This window comes from Opisthorchis viverrini (assembly GCF_000715545.1).
Source record: "Opisthorchis viverrini unplaced genomic scaffold opera_v5_89, whole genome shotgun sequence".
NCBI lineage: Eukaryota > Metazoa > Platyhelminthes > Trematoda > Opisthorchiida > Opisthorchiidae > Opisthorchis > Opisthorchis viverrini.
Genome location: NW_008751744.1, coordinates 239,046 through 259,852, shown reverse-complemented (window position 1 = coordinate 259,852; position 20,807 = coordinate 239,046). Strand labels below are relative to the sequence as shown.

At 46.5% G+C, this 20,807-nt stretch overlaps 1 protein-coding gene across 1 annotated transcript in view; it reads right to left on the bottom strand.

Annotated features, from left to right (window-relative positions):
* T265_13642 (hypothetical protein) overlaps positions 1 to 20,807 on the bottom strand; it is a gene marked incomplete at both ends in the record, with an annotated part of 85,339 nt that overhangs the window by 17,198 nt on the left and 47,334 nt on the right. Inside the window, 5 exons of the mRNA XM_009169863.1 lie at positions 1,325 to 1,515; positions 10,926 to 11,211; positions 16,858 to 17,128; positions 18,764 to 19,626; positions 19,987 to 20,048. Of these exons, the coding sequence (XP_009168127.1) occupies positions 1,325 to 1,515; positions 10,926 to 11,211; positions 16,858 to 17,128; positions 18,764 to 19,626; positions 19,987 to 20,048 (1,673 nt within the window). The remainder of the gene's footprint in view (positions 1 to 1,324; positions 1,516 to 10,925; positions 11,212 to 16,857; positions 17,129 to 18,763; positions 19,627 to 19,986; positions 20,049 to 20,807) is intronic.

Sequence of the window (20,807 nt, the reverse complement as noted above, 5' to 3'; positions counted from 1 at the left end):
GGATAAACCATTTTGACGCAATAGGTGTCTCAAATTAGCAAGCGCAGCCCGAGCGTTGCAGATTCGTGCATTCACCTCATCTGTCACACTACAATCAGAATCAATACAACTTCCAAGATACGGGGTGCAGTGAAGTAGGCTGTAATGTGTAGACTATGTTATCCACTGAACTGAACGCCGTCCGTTTTCGGGTGATAAAATCACGATGGCCATTTCCGAATCCTTGTGATGGAAACATACTGGGCGTGTGAAGATCAGGTAGGGACAAGGATCGATAAAATGGTCCCCTTCCCATAGGTCGTTGCTCTCTAGGGTGCGGCAGAGCATCATGTTTGTTTGGAATGCCATGAGATCACTAATGGAGCGATCGGGAATCCACAGAAAACCCATTTGCCTGTGGCTGGAAGCAGCTGTTTCCACACGACAGAGACCCGGCTTGGTAGGTGGGAGCGGGTAGCCGGGTAGTCCAACCATTTAATGCGGTCAGGAGGGAGGGAAGAGTTCCGGTGGAATTGACGTATGAGAATGACCAGATCCAACGACCTCGATGGTGGGGTTATTTGATGTTGTACATTATTTTTTCGCTGTCGTGGCCACACGGAGGTTACCGGCGTAACCCAAAACAAAACATGGTGAGGACGCCGGTTGGTCCTCACCTTCATCAGGCAACAATCTGAGTAAATGTTTCCCCACTTTCTTCGCCGTTAAAACGAATAAAAAAACAAAACATGGACGCCGCTTGTGTTGGTCCTCACCTTCATCAGGCAACAATCTGAGTAAATGTTTCCCCACTTTCTTCGCCGTTAAAACAAAACTGAGGACGCCGCTTGTGTTGGTCCTCACCTTCATCAGGCAACAATCTGAGTAAATGTTACTACCGATCACAGAGCATAGGTAGGTGCGATCTACGAAGTTCATGGGGGAGAAACCGCCACTAAACGTGAATGGGCGTTCATTTTGAGTTTTGAAGCAATCTGAGTAAATGTTACTACCGAACACAGAGCATAGGCGACTGCGATCTACGAAGTTCATGGGGGAGAAACCGCCACTAAACGTGAATGGGCGTTCATTTTGAGTTTTGAAGATGCTTCCTCAGAATGCGATCCCAAGTGAGTCCGCTGAATAACACGAGTATCGATAATTCCGTCACATGATATTCAGCATAAAGAGTCAAAATGATACGAGCTAAAAGAGCCACTCGGGTTTGTTCAGCAGTCAAAGTTAAAAGTTCGAAAGCCATGAGGACTGTGGTCACACAGGTACCCCTGCTGATGGTTTCCCCACTTTCTTCGCCGTTAAAACGAATAAAAAAACAGCTACTGACCTGTTTTAGAAGACCCACGTCATCACCACTGGAACTGCTCATGGTCTCTAAAATTGATGGGTTCGAGGAGAAAAGCTCAAGAAGGTCCGTACAGGCAGCGTGCAATTTGTTGAGCTGACATGAACAAGTTTGAGGATTTACAAGTGATGCCGGTGTCGACCACCCTCCGCTGTCTGATGGGAACGATGGCGCTGGAAAATAATTGAGAAAACGCGGTAACAACAGATGAATCAAATAATCTGGCCACGTTATAATCTGCAAAAAAAACGGAGTGCCAAGATATGGAAAATACCGCAACACAGAATGTCAAATGAATAAAATTTACACTCGCTGTAACGGCGATGGATTTTTTCATAACATTTACCAGAGAATGAAGGTAACGTTATAATGAAGTCAAACATTAACACGGTTCCATATTCAATCCAACGACAACTCTAACGTGACAAAAACAATGTTAGGTTAGTCCACAGAAGAACTTTTTTCCAGTAGTTACCTTGTTTTAGTTTCTGAAATGAGACTTACTCGCTGTTCTGTGAGCCACTGCATTCAATGCATAGCTCCCTTCCCAACCACCTGCCACTTGAAAGTCCACTGACAAACCTGTATTTACGCACCAATTTATCAGCTCCCGCCTCTAATGCGCAGCTACGCATCTTACTTCCCCAGATCATCCATGAACGAAATTGTGGCAGCTATAACCACTGTACCCTAAGTACGCAGTTCTTACAGCTGATAATGATGACGATTGTAAAGCGAACCGGAAGGTTCGTGGATCGGTATCTCGACCACTTCTGTTTAGACTTAGGCGACCTGTCACCATGTAAGGCCCCATGCTTTCTTCAGCAGGCAAGGCAGATATGCACCGAAAAGGTGTTGCAGGCGAGCGTGTCAGTCAGTCAGCAACATCGATTTTAGCCATTGCGGTGAAATAACGGAGGATGAGAGATAGTTTGTCTAAGCCCGATGTAGCACTTCCTTCTGAGCAATCTAGATATGTAAAATACCAGCAGCTGAGCGTGGTCACATCACTTCGCGAGTTCAACGTCACTTGAGGTTATTAGGAAAGACCGGTTGGAGTCAACGAGTTGCGACAGACGAATCCTTCCAAAGAACTGCTCGACAGAGTTATTGAAACCAGTACCGGTTTGATGGATTCATGAACTGAGAACTATGACAGATCATGATAGAAATGGTGTGATAGTGATCATGGTTCGTATGTATGTGTTTTCGACGTCGACTTTGAAATGTTGTCCATTCAAGGCATCACCAGTTTGGTGAATGAAAACGCCATTCATTGGAAAATATACACAGGCTAGTCACCATTGGAATATGTACCTGGTCATTTACTTCATCTGAGTACTTCGCGTCTGTGGTCGTGTTCCGTACTTCTTAAGGTCACTGGAACATAACGAAACGAAGCAGCGCTGGGCCATTTGAGGCTCACCAGGTTGGTGAATGAAAACGCCATTCGTTAGAAAATATACACAGGCTAGTCACCATTGGAATATGTACCTGGTCATTTACTTCATCTGAGTACTTCGCGTCTGTGGTCGTGTTCCGTACTTCTTAAGGTCACTGGAACATAACGAAACGAAGCAGCGCTGGGCCGTCAGTTGCGCCTATCTGTCTATCGACCGTGGGCAAATACTGTCTGAAACGCTTCTAAGGCCGACCAATCCTGTGACACGGGAGATAAGTACAGTAAGTATCGAGATCAATGGACAGCAACAATTCAAACTGAATCCACATTCGAATACTACTTCCTTCACGCTCGATAATCCAAGCGACTGCGGATGGTTATCGTTCAGCTGTAACACCCTCCCTTCGCCTAGCTGCCATCGAAAGGAGCACGAGCTCTGGGATACTGCCAGGTTGCGCAAGCCTAGACAGGGCAAGTCGAGAGGCAGAGGTCGGGTTCGAACCACGGACCCTCCGGTCAGTAAATTCGCGCTCTAACCACTTGGGCCATCTCGCCCCGCGGATGGTTATATGCTGCATCGATTAGGTATCCAGTTACGATACGGTCTTAAATGATACACGTTAATGAAATGGGTTGGAAAGGCTGATTGACGGGTACCATAAACATGCTCCAGACACCGTAGTTCATAGTTCATAGCGCACGTTGTTTTGCACGACACTCGCAAAAGACTCATCAAGAGCAGGAAAAAAGAAATATCCGATCGTACATATGCTCTGATTTTCGTACGAACAGCTACATCACACGCTTTTAGTGGAATAGAATGTCGCTCTTCTGTGTCAGTGCACAAGCTAAAACTGGGATGACGTCGTGTTGGCAGATAAAATTCAACAAAACGCTCAACACACTCTGTCACGACAATCGGCACCCGGTTTTGGTGGTCTGGCTGCCCGATGACAGATAGCAACATGGTGACGATATGACGGAGGGTACCACCATGAGAACAACTTTTACACATGCACACAGGCGACGTAAGGAATGGGGTGTATTTATAACGAGTAATGGTCCACTAATGATACATCCAACGGTTCACCAAGTCAAAACAAACTTAGCATTAGACGTTATGTGACGTGTGTTCCGAGTGTAGTGCAACAGTGCAATACTTGGTGGCAGAACTTTAGCGATACTTTTGTGATCAGCATAACATCACCAACTAGCGGAGGCCAGCGTGCACGGCAACAGAAGGTCAGGATTAGCTAACCAACCTTTTAAGTAGCCTTACAGTAGGTTAGCAAAACATCGATTGAGCGATAGCATTACGTTTAAAGCCAGTCTGGGTTAAAATTGATTTCCGATCAATTCGAATCGAGCTGAATAAAAGTTGAAGAGCTTGATTAATTAAATAAAGTTCACTTGGAAGTCACTAACAGATAAATAACGAACGGTTCAGCTGTAACACCCACTCGGTGCCTAGATGCCACGTCACCCGAAGGAAGCACGAGGATCGGGATACCACCAGCTTGCTCAAGCTTAGACAGGGCAAGTCGAGATGCGGAGGTCGGGTTCGAACTGCGAACCTGCCGGTCAGTGAATTCGCGCTATAACCCCTGGAAAGGTCACTAGAGATATCCGCAAAACTGTAAGGGGCGCGAAAAAGCGGTGCCAAGCAGTCGCACACTCCGATCATATAATTTTCAACAGGCATAAAACGATCAGGTATCCTCGAAGCATATGCCAGATAGTTGTTGCTAGGTTATCTGGGTTTTCATTTAACAAAAATACTAATTCACCCATGCATCACAAAACTGAGCACCAGTCACACAGCATCATCATCATCATCATCATTGTTAGCTGTAAGAACCGCGTACTCGTCGTACAGTGGTTGTAGCTGCCGCAGTTTCGTTCACCGATGAGTTGGTGGGGGGGGAGGTAGGTAGCTGCGCATTGCACACGTCCACAAGTCACACAGCATATTGAGCCGGTATACAGGCAAATAGCCTTCCTGTGCATAATATCAAGTAACACTGCCTCAGTATGCCATTCTTGTGCGGATGTTCGACCACACACCTAGGTGGGTGAAACATATCCCGATTTGGACGCACCAGCAGTTCACTCAACTAATCCCAGCATGCCCAAATACAAATTCAAGTCCGGAGACGTGATCGATACCGCCTACATAGACAGCCCGACAGTTATTTGGAACTGCATCGATCTGGCAGTCACGTCGCATATCATGGACATGACAGCAAATGACAGGTTGCAGCAGTTTCCATTGCTACCAGAAGATTCAAACAAGAACGAAGAATTCGTCATATTGTTGACAGTCCGTTGACCTGGTTCTATCATCCCAATGACCAAAACTCTTGTCACGTTCTATTTATTTACTAATATTCTGCAGTATACACCCGGAGAGATACATGTAGCAGCTTATCTGTGTTCTATTCATATTTGGAAAAAAAGGTTATGTTTCAAATATATCGTTTATCGGTGATGGGCAGTTTTGTTTGGCAGACCTCATGGGGTGACGGTAACAACTTGCAAAGGAAGCAGTGCACGATTGGGTGGAGGAGAAAAGATTAACGAGTAAACAAAATTATCTCAACGGGACATTCGATAGTGTGGCACAAGGATATCGTCAGACTTCCTGTATGATCCATACGCCCGTAAACCAATCTACCAACCAAAACTCATGACGTGCACGTGACGTTTCGGTGTCACGTGAAATCACCCACTTAATCACGTTGTTGACGTTCACGAGAACTGAGCAGAGTGGAACACAACATAAGCCTACGTAGTACGGAAAACATTCCCCCTGTGTATCGATTGGAAGTAAGTACCCAGGGTTGGTGCTACTGCTGACTGTTAACTGAGATCAACAATATGTAAAATTAAATTCTCCGAAGTAGACTTCGGTTAATCTTTCGAACAGATATGCGCGTAGTGTGATTCGTGTTTCGCTGGGTGTGGCTACCAGGCAAGCAGTTTGGGTGAACGAAGGCTCATCTTACTTCAGACGCTCAGCTAACGTAGGAATGCCAGACATCTAGAGATGCTGTTGTATCATTTCGTACAGCCTACGGCCTTCAATGTTCGGCTGGTGAGAGCGCATAACGTGCATCCTATTCACGCTGGAGTGATAGCTATAAAAGCTATATGTTTTGGCTGGTGAAGCCATCGGAAAGAGAAACCGTGTAAGAATAGTCAGATTCAGTCTAGAATAACATAAATTCAGTGCAACCAAGCGATACCGTTAAACTGAACATACCGAGAAAAGAGAAACAGTCAAAGATCAGCTGCTCTTACTAAAAGGTTAGCTTAACCACGTGGGTTTTTGTTCGGTTTGCATGGGCCGTCAAGCCAATTCAGATAAGAATTTCACAGGAAAGTTACACGCCTATGAAGAGGCTGGATGTGACACCAGATTTCTTTCCCTAATGTGAATTTCCTGAAAACGCACCTGCGGAATTCCGTAGCTGGCCGTATTCAGTTCGGAAATAGATAACACATTCCAAGGTCACATCAACATTCGTGGGAAATTTGCACAAGGTCTGAGAAGCGAAAAGCAACTTCACACTGCGTAGACGTCGTCAACACATTTCACTGTCTCAGTGATTAGGTGGGTCACCATAACAACGAACCGACAATATGATCAGTGTTGTGGACCACAGTCACTCTAATGCCTTCTTATTACCGTGAACCCGGGTCTGGATAGCCGACTGATAGCCTGGTGCGCTTGGCCAAACCAGAAAAGTCAATGAACGTGCGAACCGGCTGATCTACGGATCACTGTCGCGTACTAGGAATACAACTCAAGGGCGAGTGAAGAACAACCAATGAAATCTGTTTCAACGAAATCGGTTATCCCAGTGGCTATTATCTAGTCCCATTAAGTTCAGAGCTGGTTCTCCTAATAAACAGGTCCACAGTTCGACTGAAGCTAGGCACGTTTTGGCTGTCAGTTTAAAGTGGTGAGTGAGGAAGCGCGCGACAGTATAACTAATTTTAGTCTCAAACAAAGGATGAAATTGGGATTCAACCCGAGGAGTGTGCACTGGGTTCTGTAGACAATTGAAGCTTTGGTCGTTGGCTTGTTGGCTGAGCTGGGCAATCTGATTGCAAAAGTCGAGGTGACATCATCGGTGCGTTTTTGGGGAGCGTAGTGTCGCGTAGCGATTGGTTGGTGGTTGTGAGTTGGGTAGTGTTGCGTGTGTTAACATATGTGCTGCTAGCCGAGACTGACCTATGATCACATCAGTTGTTCGGTCGAACGGTTCCGACCGATTAGTCGAATCAGTAGTGAACTCGCTCAAGCAAGGGAGCGAGCTCTGATTGGCCAGTAATATGAATGTAGCAATCAATCGCATTTCCGTATCTGCTTGCCATTAGTTGCTGACGGCGCGTCCAGAAGCAGGTCAAACAGTTGGAATATTGTTGGTATACGCACTTGAAACAACATGAATTCGTACATAGCTTTGGAAGTTGGTGTCCGTTCTACTGGTCATAGTTTAGACGAGCAGAGACGTAACCGTTAGCTCAGGTGCCGGATTGGAAAACGTACCGTAACTATCTGTCATCCTACAACAATACACAGTATTTGACCACATCTCCAGACGAATGATGACAGACGAGTTAGCCGTCATAGTTCTTTGTATGGTGTGTACCACATATTACCAAGCAGAACAAACCCCACCACCTGGGGGGACGTAGAATTAGACCTTTTGTATGGGGGTGGCCTCACGTCGGGAGAGCGCTAACTAGGACGTGATGAAGTCAATGGTGTCTGTTTGTCAGCATTATACGCACGGAAAGAATGCATTTTCAAGAGTGAGAAAGATGGGTTTTACCGAAACCGGACGCGACTGCTTCGGTCAGCAAGATATGAGTGCCCACTTGGGATGACAAGGCTCGGAAGAAGTAAAGTTAAGTAGCAGATTCGAAGTCGGGTAATCGGGAATGACTTCTTCAGTTGTGTTCCTGGTCGGTATGAGCAACAGAACTCACAGTGAGCTACTCAGAAACAGCAACCGCAAGCCAATCAGCCGTGGACCTAGGTGAGCGATGTTAACGTTGGAGCCTCAGTGAAAGATTGTCGTTCCTGAGTTGGGTACACAAATTAACTCCGATCACAATTTACAGGGTGCGGTGGACAACAGATGCCAACTAACTGATTACGCCATCTCCCAGGCTTTACGGTTTTCCAGGGACCAAGACTGTAGCGAATGGGACTAAGTTACTCTTGGTGCATGGTCTGTAGTTGCTAACCTGACCGGCTCGCTCAACTGAGTGCGATGCACCAAGGCCGCTTTACTTCGTTTCAGTTGAAACGCTATGCGAACCATCGGAATGATTTGCTTCATACGACACAACTCACATCATAAACGAGAAATTCGGCTGAAATTCAGTTAAGCTCCTAGTTAACACCAAACTTCGTTTCAGAGTGACTGTATAACTCCACTGGCGTACAGTTTGGCGTGTAGGGCCGATTGATACTTAGGGAGTACGTCTACCTGACAAGCTCCAAGAAGGGCAAAAGCGGAAGTAAGTTAACGAAAAGCCTTCATCAACCTTCTGAGCAGTGCTATGTCAAGCAAAAAATAGAGTTTCGTTTTTATAGTACATTTAGCTACCAGATGGAATCAGACATCTTTTGACGAATTAGTTCTGGAACGATCAAACTCTACGGCATACACGCAGTTTGGTGGTTGATTGGTTTGATTGCAATCAAATTGCCCAGCTCAGCGAACAAGCCAACGACCACCGCCTACGCTACCTGAGCTACCGACATTTTCCTCTATGGAATACACGCAATTTGTCGCCATCTAGTCCACAACAGCACCGAAGAATGTGTTTGTCTGAAAGTTATGTGGGTATCCGTTTTTTGGAAAGACCACTGACGGAAATTGAGCTAATGTTCCCCCATGGTCCGAACAACCAGAAAGATGTTTCAGAATGAGATAGTTATGTTGTGGGAATTCAATCCTAAGGCCAAGAATGAATCATATGATTCATTAGTAATCACAGGATCGATAAAAAACCTGGATCACCCTCAAGGAAAATGGTTCGATATTTTTGGTTATCGTTCCGAGGCGGCCCATGCACCTCCCATCCACATAAAGAATACTGTACGCGAGAAAGTCACGTGAATTCCATCTGAGTAGCCCGCCAACCCCAATCTCGTTTACAAATGAGCGGGCATCGCAGCGCCAATCATACGGTCCTTTTCGGTAGGCTTTACTGTGCTGAGCTGGAAATTCTAATAGATTCGGTAAGCAAAAGCTACGAAAGATGTCCTTTCTAGAGCAATACTTCACTCGGTTATGACGCAGTGCGTAGAGTACATAGGGTCTGTGTTCAGATGGACTTGTTCCTTGTGGTGATTTCGTCCTGTAAGTGAAGCCAATCTATGCTGAAAAGCCGAGAAGCACTGTTTCATCCTTATTGGGAATCATCAGCAGTGCGCATCTCACGAAACTCCGAACAGTCTCGAACCCGCGACCTCCCGGTTAGTAGTTTGAACACTTAACCGTTCGGCCACGAGTGGATGATCAGGAGTGTGATTAACTCGCACTTAGGCAGGATATAGAAGGTGTTGGTTGAGTTTGCAAACGACCGATTCGCTTCTTATACTATTACTCATTGAATTTCCGTACTGCGAGCGATTTGACGCACGTTCGTGTTCTTGCTGGCAAGTGCCATCGGTCCAAGTCCTCTGGTCACAAGCAGGGTGAATAGAAAGCAATTTATAAAGTCAACTACTCCGACCAAACTAGAGTTCAACGTTCTTGAAAGCTTATAACGCCATCAGCTGCGGAACCAAACTGATGGGCATAAATACAAGAAAAGGGTAGCTAAACTCATGCTTGCGGACTGCATAGTTTTGCCGTCCTAAGCATCTTGACCTTCTGATGTTAGGGAGCGCAAAATGAAAAATAAGTGGGACTAAGATTTCTGTCTGGTAGGATGAGGCGGCCTTGATGAGTTAGTTATAGGTACCGGAAAATATTGGCAGACTGAATGGGGGATCACAGGCTACACGACCAAAGTAGGCCCCTCCGGAGCTGTCTGTTTATCCTCCTCTTCCTTTCAGAGTTACAGGTCGAAAAACGTAAGCAATCTGGACGGCAGTTGATCCGCATATCACGGGAAAGCAATCCAAAATACTGCGTCGTCGGGTATGACGTCACCATCCCAAATTTCTGGTTGCCGTATTACAACCAGCTAAATAAGAGTAAGCAGAAACAGTAACATGGGTCAGTCATCCTGTGTTACGATTGGTTTGACAGCGAGCTTAGCTCCGGCATCCGGTCCGAGTGAGAGGCAAGAGCGCGTGTCTGCCCATGAGTCTATCTGCGCCAACCGCAAGGGTGGAACTGGATTCTATCTTGGTAGACCTAACCACACGATCGAATTAGCACGGTGACCGGAATTCGGACAACTGCCCACACGTCACCTCAGAGGACAGACCTCATCCACATATCAGCCGATCGATAATGTCACGGTCCAAAGGGAACTTAAGCACAAGCACGCACACATGCGTGGACACACCCGCGTCAGACATCAGAACTAAGATCACGGTCATGACACATGAGGGCTGATCCATGCGTTCACTAGGCTGTAAAAAGCCTTGACGACGGTTACCCATGGTGGCCGAAGCGTTAGAACAGTGACCCCACACCTCACAATGTTGTGCTTTGTTTTACAGACATGTTTGAAGAGATATGGTATTATTCTGCTCGAATGAGTTTATCACCGGTCCGCTAGAAATGATGAAACAACCAACTCACATCGCTTGGCTTCCTCCAACCCGATAAACGAACAAACTGACGAGGACGGTGCGTTATTGCCGTCCGTACTGCGAAACTGACAAGTACATTAAGCACGCCTATTAGCAAACTTCAAGGACAAAAAAAAGGTTGTGTTAGCCAGGTTCTCTTTCCACAATCATCTCGGCGAATGCAATAGACTGCCAGGCTGGTCAGTGTAACAAACTAAAAAGTGGCGATGGCGTGAAGGGGTGTGAGATGTATGTACTGTAGGGACAAGCCAATTAGGAATGGACCGAAGACTAACGAATAGCCTAAAATGGAGTTGCGGGTGAAACTAAGATTTGGGATATGCACCAGCAATAAATTATACCTCTAAGTAGTTTGCAAGCGGACAATGAATCGGAATAATGAGACGCACTTTCGACAACGGTTCCAACGGCCTGCGTGGGTGTGGCGCCAAGCTCATCCAGACATTTGTCAAGCTGGTCTCGTGGAGGCTCCGTCGACTCTTCTGCATTGGAGAAGTTGGTTTGGGTGGAGTGGAAACTAGAGGACATCAGGGCTGTGGGTGTCGCGAACTCGGGATCCACGTACAGGTCATCCGTAGGTATGGGTTCCAGCACAAGTGAGGCGAAATCCTCGGGTAACGAACAAGGACTTGGTGCGGTCTCTGGTGGTTGATTTTCTTGTGGGCTGTCGTCGGGCTGTTGAAGAAAAACAGAGTAACCACGTGACTGACATAAGCTAACACACACCCGACTTCAGTCTCGAGGTGGTCGAGTGACTACCCGGCACAATGGCGGTCATGTTGAACTAGGGAATTGGGTAAAGCAAGGAGAACTACAAATCAAATTTCAACATGAACGCACAAAACACATAGCAGCCCCATCGGAAATCGAGGCTGTGTAGCGTAGTATACTGCCAGCTGGCGGTTTAGACAGGAGGATACAGGGTGTTCATACACTAGCAGCACCTAGTTTGATACACCTAGCAAACTGATTGACGTCGTCCCAAATATCCAGAGACTGGTCTCAAATGTGCTCTGATTAAGCTCAGGTTTCTAAATGCTGTGAAGGTGGATGAGCGAGAAGACTGGAATAGTAGCTCTGCTCAATTGATATACAACACTATGTCATCGAAAACAAGTGCTCTGGGTCCAGATAGAGTTTAGACGAGCCAGGTTCGCTTCTCCGGTTTGACTGTTCACCTCTTATTCCAAGTGTTGTGTGCTTGTTGTTTTATCTATGAAGGAGATGAGAGTCTGAAAATGGAATCCGATTTAGTCCAGAGTTGCTCTAGAGCAACAGCGCTAAGCAAACGTACAGTTAGAGAGTGCCTAGCGTGATTCAACTCGGACAACAATATCATTTTGGACCGCAGTCGGTCACTCTACACGGCGTTCATTGATGTCAATCACCGCACTCAGTTTGCACTTCGCTTCTTAAAATAAACTAGTCACGTGACGAAAAGCAAGTTTCACCCATGCAAGAAACATGTAAACGCAGCAGGAGAGGACAACAACGGTGACACCGATGATAAAAATAGGTTTCTTGCATTCCATGATTTCGACTAACGAATCTAAACAAAGTAGACGTCAGTAAAGACCAGAATTAGTAGTACCCGACAAAACCGTGTATTCTCGTCCCATGACAAGATTTACCAACCGAATGCTGGAGTTGCCATGCGTCCACCTGTTTCGCTAGTTTTAGTCCACGTATTTTTAGCACAGTCTAAGTCCCCGGCGCTCAGCAATTCTGACGATCTCCAGAACGTTTGGCTGAGATGTTTCGACGACACCATTGTCATCACAAAGACATTTTAAACGATTCAGTTCTAATCATACCTCAGCACCTTATGTAACTCCATTCGCTTGAGACGCCTAACAGAGCGATTGCTTTTTCTGACTGTACAGTCCCTTGGGACCGCAGTCCCCCGCAAAACAACCCAATCAGATTGTCACTCAAACTTTAACTCTGCTCATCTACTGAAAATGAAGCGAGCGATAAATCGCACACCAGTTGGCCGAGAGATTAAGATCTGGAATAGCACAACCTTGCCCGGAATCGACGATCAGGAACACAGGCTTCAGCAACCCGACCCAAATACAGCAGTTAACCAGAGAGCTGAGACAATCGATTGCGCGCCGGTATCACACTCCTGAAAGCACCCGTTGTGTGCTCTTCAGCTTCAATATACGCACCGGTCTGCAAAGAGACCCGCTTCAGCTCCAGAAAATCTTGAGATATGTGAACAGAGATGCTGCTAGCCACATGAAGCCCTTGTGCGCTAATAGGCCTGACAATGTTCGGCTGTCATGCATTCGATACGGCTTACTACATCATACAAGGGCAACTCAAGCAGCACAGGTCGAAAGTGACACGAGAATTCAGCCCCCAGGTCAGGTGTCAAACATCTACACACATGCAAGTAACAGGATGCTCACGAGTGGCACACCAAGCACAGCACACATGGCAGTAAGATGACCAAACCTTGGCTAGTCACGTGTCATTTGTTTCTTGATAAAAGCTCTCCCTCGGTGGTCGAAACGTCGGACAGTTGCATTTAATATATCCGCTGTGTAGTCACACCAGCATTTTCACCACAAACAAATTCCAAGCACATTTCAGAGATGACCTATCGAACGGAAAACACCTGCAGAACAGTTTCGTTTTGCACCGAATCTTCAGTTCACCAATGCCCCGAAAAGAGCACCTGAGTTGAAAAGCCTAACCTAGTCACTTCACGAGAAAATATGCAGTCTTTGCGCCCCAAGACCATTCCAAAATAAGAATCGGTTCCGGAACTCTCCATACTTGCCCACTCGAGACAAAGAGCCTATTCGTGCGGTTGGCGTCCTTTTTCTTGCAAAACAGGGTATCAAAACATCTAAGTAACATCAGCCCGCTCCAATAATAAGCGATTCATGCACATCAGCCATTATTATCCGTGACGCCAAGGCACTCATTAAGTGAATGGTGTACTGGACTTGGAACAAAAATCATTCTGCCGTTCGTAGCAAACATCAACTACACACCTGTATGCCTGGATAGGACAGCTATCGCTTTGATACGATGGTTAAGCCTTGGCGTGGCAATGAAACTTCGCTGTATACCGGGTTGAGACTGCGCCAGAAAGGCCAACAATTAGCTCAGACAACAGGCAGAGGATCCCGGTACCACAAGCAGTCGTATTATGAGGAGCTCTGGAAGTGAAGGGCGTAAATCGTGACAAAAGTCAATGCACACATTGTCAAGGCGCCAGCGAACTTGTGTCCTTTAGGACGAATGTCCTGAAGGAACTGAAGGATAGTGAGTACAAGGCTACTACCGCAGTCTTACTCTAATCCAGGATTTAAACGTATGACAGTCAGTACCCGCACAGTAGAGTAGGCGTTATTTGAGTGAAGAGGGTTCACAGTGAAGTGCTACGTAAACGAACGCTTGGTGGTGAAATAGAATCACTAGAGTGACAAATTAAAGTTATCAGATGCAGGTGGTCCAACGTACACTACACATGGCAAACCATCGTCTTTCAAAGAAAATACTATTTTCTACTGTTTTGTTATTACCGAAGGGATCGTGAAGACAAGCCATGAGTTGGTAACGTGAAGTGAAAGTATCTGTCGGCTTTCGAATTGAATGGTCTGGGATCTCTACAATTTGCTCGTCGGGGTCCACGTGATCCAAGCTGCGAGAAACCCTACAGGACATGGCACGTGACCGATACTAGTGATCAACATGCTGCCATTTCCCACTCCGTTGTTTTATGCTCAGCCCACGTTAGGTGAGGTTCGGCGTTGAATCTGATGGCGTCTTACTTTGTCATAGGGTTCACACGCATCTATCTCGCTGATGTTGTAATGATGTACGGGTGTTAGGAATAGGTTCCCAACATTCACATTCGCTTTCACTCTTTAGAGGGGGCATTCGTTCGTGCTGGTTGTATGACAGTTGCGCACCAGTACTTACTACTGGTGTGTTGCTGGCAGATAGACCAACGCGCATTGATTCTATCTAACATTTATGCGGACATAAGCAGTGACACAGGCCATATCCACCTATGAAAAATACGTACATGCAAACAGCTATCCAGGTTCACAGCTGCTAGGTAAACGAACGCTTGGTGGTGAAATAGAATCACTAGAGTGACAAATTAAAGTTATCAGATGCAGGTGGTCCAACGTACACTACACATGGCAAACCATCGTCTTTCAAAGAAAATACTATTTTCTACTGTTTTGTTATTACCGAAGGGCTCGTGAAGACAAGCCATGAGTTGGTAACGTGAAGTGAAAGTATCTGTCGGCTTTCGAATTGAATGTTCTGGGATCTCTACAATTTGCTCGTCGGGGTCCACGTGATTCAAGCTGCGAGAAACCCTACAGGACATGGCACGTGACCGATACTAGTGATCAACATGCTGCCATTTCCCACTCCGTTGTTTTATGCTCAGCCCACGTTAGGTGAGGTTCGGCGTTGAATCTGATGGCGTCTTACTTTGTCATAGGGTTCACACGCATCTATCTCGCTGATGTTGTAATGATGTACGGGTGTTAGGAATAGGTTCCCAACATTCACATTCGCTTTCACTCTTTAGAGGGGGCATTCGTTCGTGCTGGTTGTATGACAGTTGCGCACCAGTACTTACTACTGGTGTGTTGCTGGCAGATAGACCAACGCGCATTGATTCTATCTAACATTTATGCGGACATAAGCAGTGACACAGGCCATATCCACCTATGAAAAATACGTACATGCAAACAGCTATCCAGGCTGGGTTTTTTTTTCAGACGGTTCGTTGGGGTCCAACAGAATTATTACCGTCACTGACAGCAGGCGAGGGGTGCGAGATGGCTCAAGTGGTTAGAGCGTAAATTTATTGACCGAAAGGTCCGTGGTTCGAACTCGACTTCAGCTTCTAGACTTCCCCTCTCTGGGCTTGGGTAACCTGACAGTGTCTCAGCCCTCGCGCTTCCTTCGAGTGGAATGGCAGCTAGGCACCGGAAGGGTGTTATGGCTGAACGATTTTTTTCTGTAGCTGAGTTGCCGTAGAACTGCCTGATCTACTGAACCAGAACTCTGCAATAAAGAGGAGAACAAAAAGCGAAAGAGACCACGCCGCCCCCAACAGACGCTCCTATAGTCCCATTCAAGCAGGGGACCCCGACAGAAAGCGATGACACGAACGCTATTGACTTCCGCTAGCAGTCATATATTGCTATGTTTCCAAGTGAATATAGGAAGGATTAGGCGGTCCCCATTCTGGGTCGTCAACGGCGTCAACCATACGCGGGTTATTTGTCATTTTCCGTCACTCTCTTCTGTATGCTATACTCAACTCAATTCGTACAATTCTGAACGTAGCGGGGGAGACAAATATCCTATCGGTCTACGACAGCTCAGTATGTGTAGCGTATATACTAGCCACCACAGCTGGCAGTTACAGAAAATTCCACAAAATAAGGTGGGGGTTGTCAAGTGCTCAAATTGTAGGTGTTCCGGCGGTTTGTCGAAATATTACGTTGATGAATGGAGGTATATTTTTGCCAAAGTAGGACCGCTGTGAATAGCTGAAATGGCTGCGCATGACTCATGCAGGATGGGGCATGTCGACAGTTATACCTATCTGGAAAAAAAGAGTACACGGAAGCTGTGTGGAAACCACCGTGGCATCAGCCTACCAGTTTTGGCATCCAAGGTGCCGTCTGGTTTCATCCTTCGAAGGTTGACTGAACACAGGAGGGACCAGATCCGTGAAAACCAAGCTGGATTACGTCCTACAAGAGGATGCATCGATCGCATCACCTTCCGACAGATTCTGGAACAGTGATACGGTTTCCAGAGCCCAACCAACATTGGTTGCCTTCATTGACTTGAAAGTTGCCTTTGACTATGTGGACCATTAGGTACTATGACAGTGTCTATGAATCAAAAGTGTCTTCCATAAATCTCTAACTCTCCTTAAGGCGTTGTACACCGAGTTCCGCTCTCGCCTGAGTTCGCCACATCAAGTGGTGTCAGGCAAGACCGACATCTTTCACCTTTCCCGTTCTAATTCGCCATTGATACGATCATAGAAGACTCACTACCAGCCTATAATGCCTGTGGAGTCGAAGTGCTCCCGGGACGTTCGGTCAGAGATATTAAGTACGACATAGGTCTTCTTGGATCTGACGCCATGGCATGAGGCGCATGCCAAACCATGAAGCAAAATTATTAAGAACAGCTCGCACGTTCGCCAAGGGAAGCGACTGTAGTTCATAGGTGTATACGATAATGATAGACACCCCTCGAATGGAAACACGGTTGAATAGCGAACAAGTCGCACGAACAACAACACGCCTCACTAACATGTGAGACCAGTGATTCCAGGAACACCGGTTCAACATCAGCTGATTCGGGATTATCCGGAGGCGGCACACGATCATCCGTGTTGGTAGCAGAATCTTCCGTCTGCGTGCGTTTCACCGCCGTTGTGCTGGTGAATTCAAGTAAGCCGTTGGTGGATGCAGAGCGCTTTAACAGACCCAAACGACTGGGTGGATTCGGAGGACAGAATTCCCAGCTACACAGACTTGAGGGTAAAGGATCCCAACCGGTGAGATGTGGACGCTGAGGGGAGCTAGAAGGAAAGGAAAAATATACGATGACAACGGGCACTGGATAGTAAGACATCAGTCGATACTCTGGACCCACGGGAACAAGTAAGGAGGACATTCCACGATAACGAACAACCAGCGGTTTTACAGCCGACGTGAATTTTACACAACCGATCAAGCTATCCGTTGTGCTTGTTTGCTCATTTTTGTTCACGGCTGGGTTACCTGACATTAATTCAGCCTTCGGGTTTATACCGGATTGCGTAGTAGCTAGGCATTGGGTGGGGGTTACGATTCTATATTTTATTTGCTCTAAATCACTCATTATGCTGAATGCCTGACAAACATACTAGCAAAATACGGTTGGCCAAAGTAGTGATTTAATCGTTTGAATATCATCAATGACAGCAAAATTACTGTGTGAGAGAACATAGTGCTCATCTGTCGCAAGCATTTTGAGGTGCCTACACCTCCAAGCGCTGAATTAGACACTGAAAAGAAATTGGCAGCATCAATGTCACTGACACCGATCAGTCAACATTTCTTGAAATGAATCCGACCAAATGAAGGGGGGTCATGGGGACTCAATCCAAAAAGGCCGACCAAACCGACAACACCTATACTTGGACGAGATGGACCAAGTGGTTATAGCGCGAATTTACTGGCCGGAAGGTCCGTGGTTCGAACCCGACCTCTGCCTCTCGACCTCCTCCGTCTAGGCTTGAGCAACCTGGCAGTATTCCATCCCTCGTGCTTCCCTCGGGTAGCATGGGAGTTAGGCACCGGAAGGGTGCTACAGATGAACCTTTTTTTACACCCTTTTGACAAGTCATACGTTGTTCAACTCGTCGGTTGCGCCATTCTGAAGGGGCCACAGGAAACAACAATCGTTTCGGTAGACGACTTTTCGGCATGCAGGACACATGACAGAGTCACTGCCGTTGATGTTGCTGGATTTTCTCCGCGACTGAAGTAGTTGGTGCACAACCGAAAAATCCGTTTTCTGATCATCTCACTTCGAATTAGTTGACGTCATCCGATACTGGCAACGCTTCTGAGTCATCAGTGGTCGGGAACCTGAAGACGCCCGAGATCCACTATCCACAGAGACCATGTATAGCAACTATACAATAATACAGCCCTAATAGTAGTTTGGATACAGTGATACAAGTGACGTAAACTAGCAAGCGTGATTCGGACCTTTGAGATCTGGGCACTGACTTCCACCAGAGCTAACACAGCTACCGAGGTATGTAAAGATTTCCGCAATCTCCAGTACTTTGTATTGAACTATAAGGAGCATATATAGAGACTGCACACTCTGAAGCAAGACTAGGCATCTTGAAAGTGCAAGGCACACTCCGGAAGATGGTATGATGGTGGACAGTTTATTCCTTGCGCTTCAATTCGTCTTCGAGTATTACTGTATGCAGTGCGCGCACAAAGGCGAGACAACTGTCCAAAGCATCGCTGATTATAGACGAGTAAAAACAGAAGACAACCGCTCAATATCCAGAGTGACACATCAGAAACTTCCCAGGAAGAAACTGCATACAGGAGAGCCTACAGCGAGGTAAAGTACGAAACCCACTGTAAATAATTCAAATGAGAGTAATGCCATCGATGTATGTAGAAACCTTACTCGAATCCAAACTCACCCAAAACCAGGAATCAGCAGGCTAGCACTTTGACTATGAACATCCCATCTGCGAACTGGGGAGGGAAAGTCAGTTTGACACGCAGCATCCACTGTTTCCCAATTCGCTCCCTCTTGATCACCGGAGTGGTGCGAATCCGTAGTGACGGCGTCTATTGAAGCAGACTGTTCCAATGGACTCAGTCCAACGTGACGTACAACGGGAGGTTGGATAGCCAACTCGTGGGATGAGGACTGACATCCGAGAAAAGTTTGATTCACTGGCATTAGGACGCGCGTCAGCTCCTGATGTAAAATCTCCGCCAAGTGTGATGGTAGTACTGCAGAAAGGTGCTCCAAGTCGTCACGCGTGACACAAAATGACTGTTGCGCTTGGTCCATGAACACGGGTACCTCCTCCTCATTCTCACCCAATGTCCACACAGGCGATGCTGGCTCAGGCTCACCAGCCGGCATGGAGATACGGCGAGAACCACTATCACCTTTTCGCTGCATCCCGGTCTGCTCACGCGGTTTGACCATTGCATCAGTTGAAACACGCGTTTTCCCAAGGGAGATACGAGATTCTGGAGAACGATGTTCATTTTCATCTTCTTCCACTTCCACCAGTTTTCGGGCCATTGATCGTAACGTCTCTTTCGGTCTGCCTCGGGATCCAGTGCGCACCAGGGAAGACGCACCGATCATTTCATTGAGTCGCGGTTCCGATCGTGAACCGAGAGCCTGCGAACGAGTCCATTGTTGTGAATCATGTGCGGATTTTCCAGGTGTGCGGAGGTCAGGGCGACCAGTTGTAGGGTCGTTCTCTGTGGAGTCTGGGGTGTTCAGGTTGCGTGTACTACCGTGGTAAATATTTTTCGACAGCTGAAACAATGTAGGATAGATCCGATAAAGTAGGCTGATGAGTTGAAAACAAGTGTCTATGGGTCAAAACACAGTCCGTGATGTCCCTCTAGATACATGCGCTCCCATAAACTTCTTGTGTAAGGTCATCCCGAACACAGACCAACCTTCCAGTAACTTTACCATGACTAACATAAGCCTTTTCCTATCTCGACATCTGTCTTACAGTAACTCTGATCCTACACATGACCTGTATGGGCCAGAAAATTGTGAGAAGTAAGTGTTGACAAGTTATTGGAGAAAAAAGCTGACTGATCCTGACGAATGATCCGCAGGGATAAACACAAATACAAACACCGAGCGAGAGAAAAGTAAACTCACATTAGATCGATCCCCACGACTAGAGGTCCAAGGAGCGAACAGCGAATGTAAAATATTGTCCGCTAGAGGATGAAAAGACAAAGATTATATTAGGTTAATGGATGGCATTCAGACGAGTTACAGACAAATTCAAAACGATCCCATAATTTCGGCTGTCAGTCTGAAAGGATGTATGTACTCATGGGGCACAGACTAGATACATTCCAGAGATGGCCAAAGGCTCGAGTCCCTTTTTCGGACTCACGTGACTCGTTCGAGCGACGTAGGCGTATTTTTCCAGCTAAACTGGTGAAAACTTCGTCATGTGCAAAATGATATGGCGCATACGTGGGTGGGATGGAATGGATGGCAACTTTAAGATGAGGAGCAACATTAGGTTTCCCCAGCAACGCAGTTAGAAACCGTCAAACAATCATTGAAAAGGACAGACACAAACACACCCATACATAAGCGGATAGGAAGGCAATGGAAAAATCACTGCCAGTATTCAACTGTGGACTGAGGGATCATCGATCGGGAGAATCAGGACAGACGTTATTGTGATAGCAATATTTAACTGAAGATAGGTTTGGATGCAGAAGTGCTGAGCCAACCAGGCAGTTTGAGCATAGCCGCGTTCTCAGACTGAACAAGCAAGACCATTGGTGAAATACAGATTAGGTTTGGCATAGCGCCGTTTAGTGGCCATATTCTGAAACAGACTGACTGTGGAAATCGTGTGGTGTTGAGATAATTTAATCGAATCTCCCATGGCAAGGCAACAGCGGAAATGCAGAAGGCATATTCAGTCATAAATGAACTCGAGAAGCAGTAGGCGGATA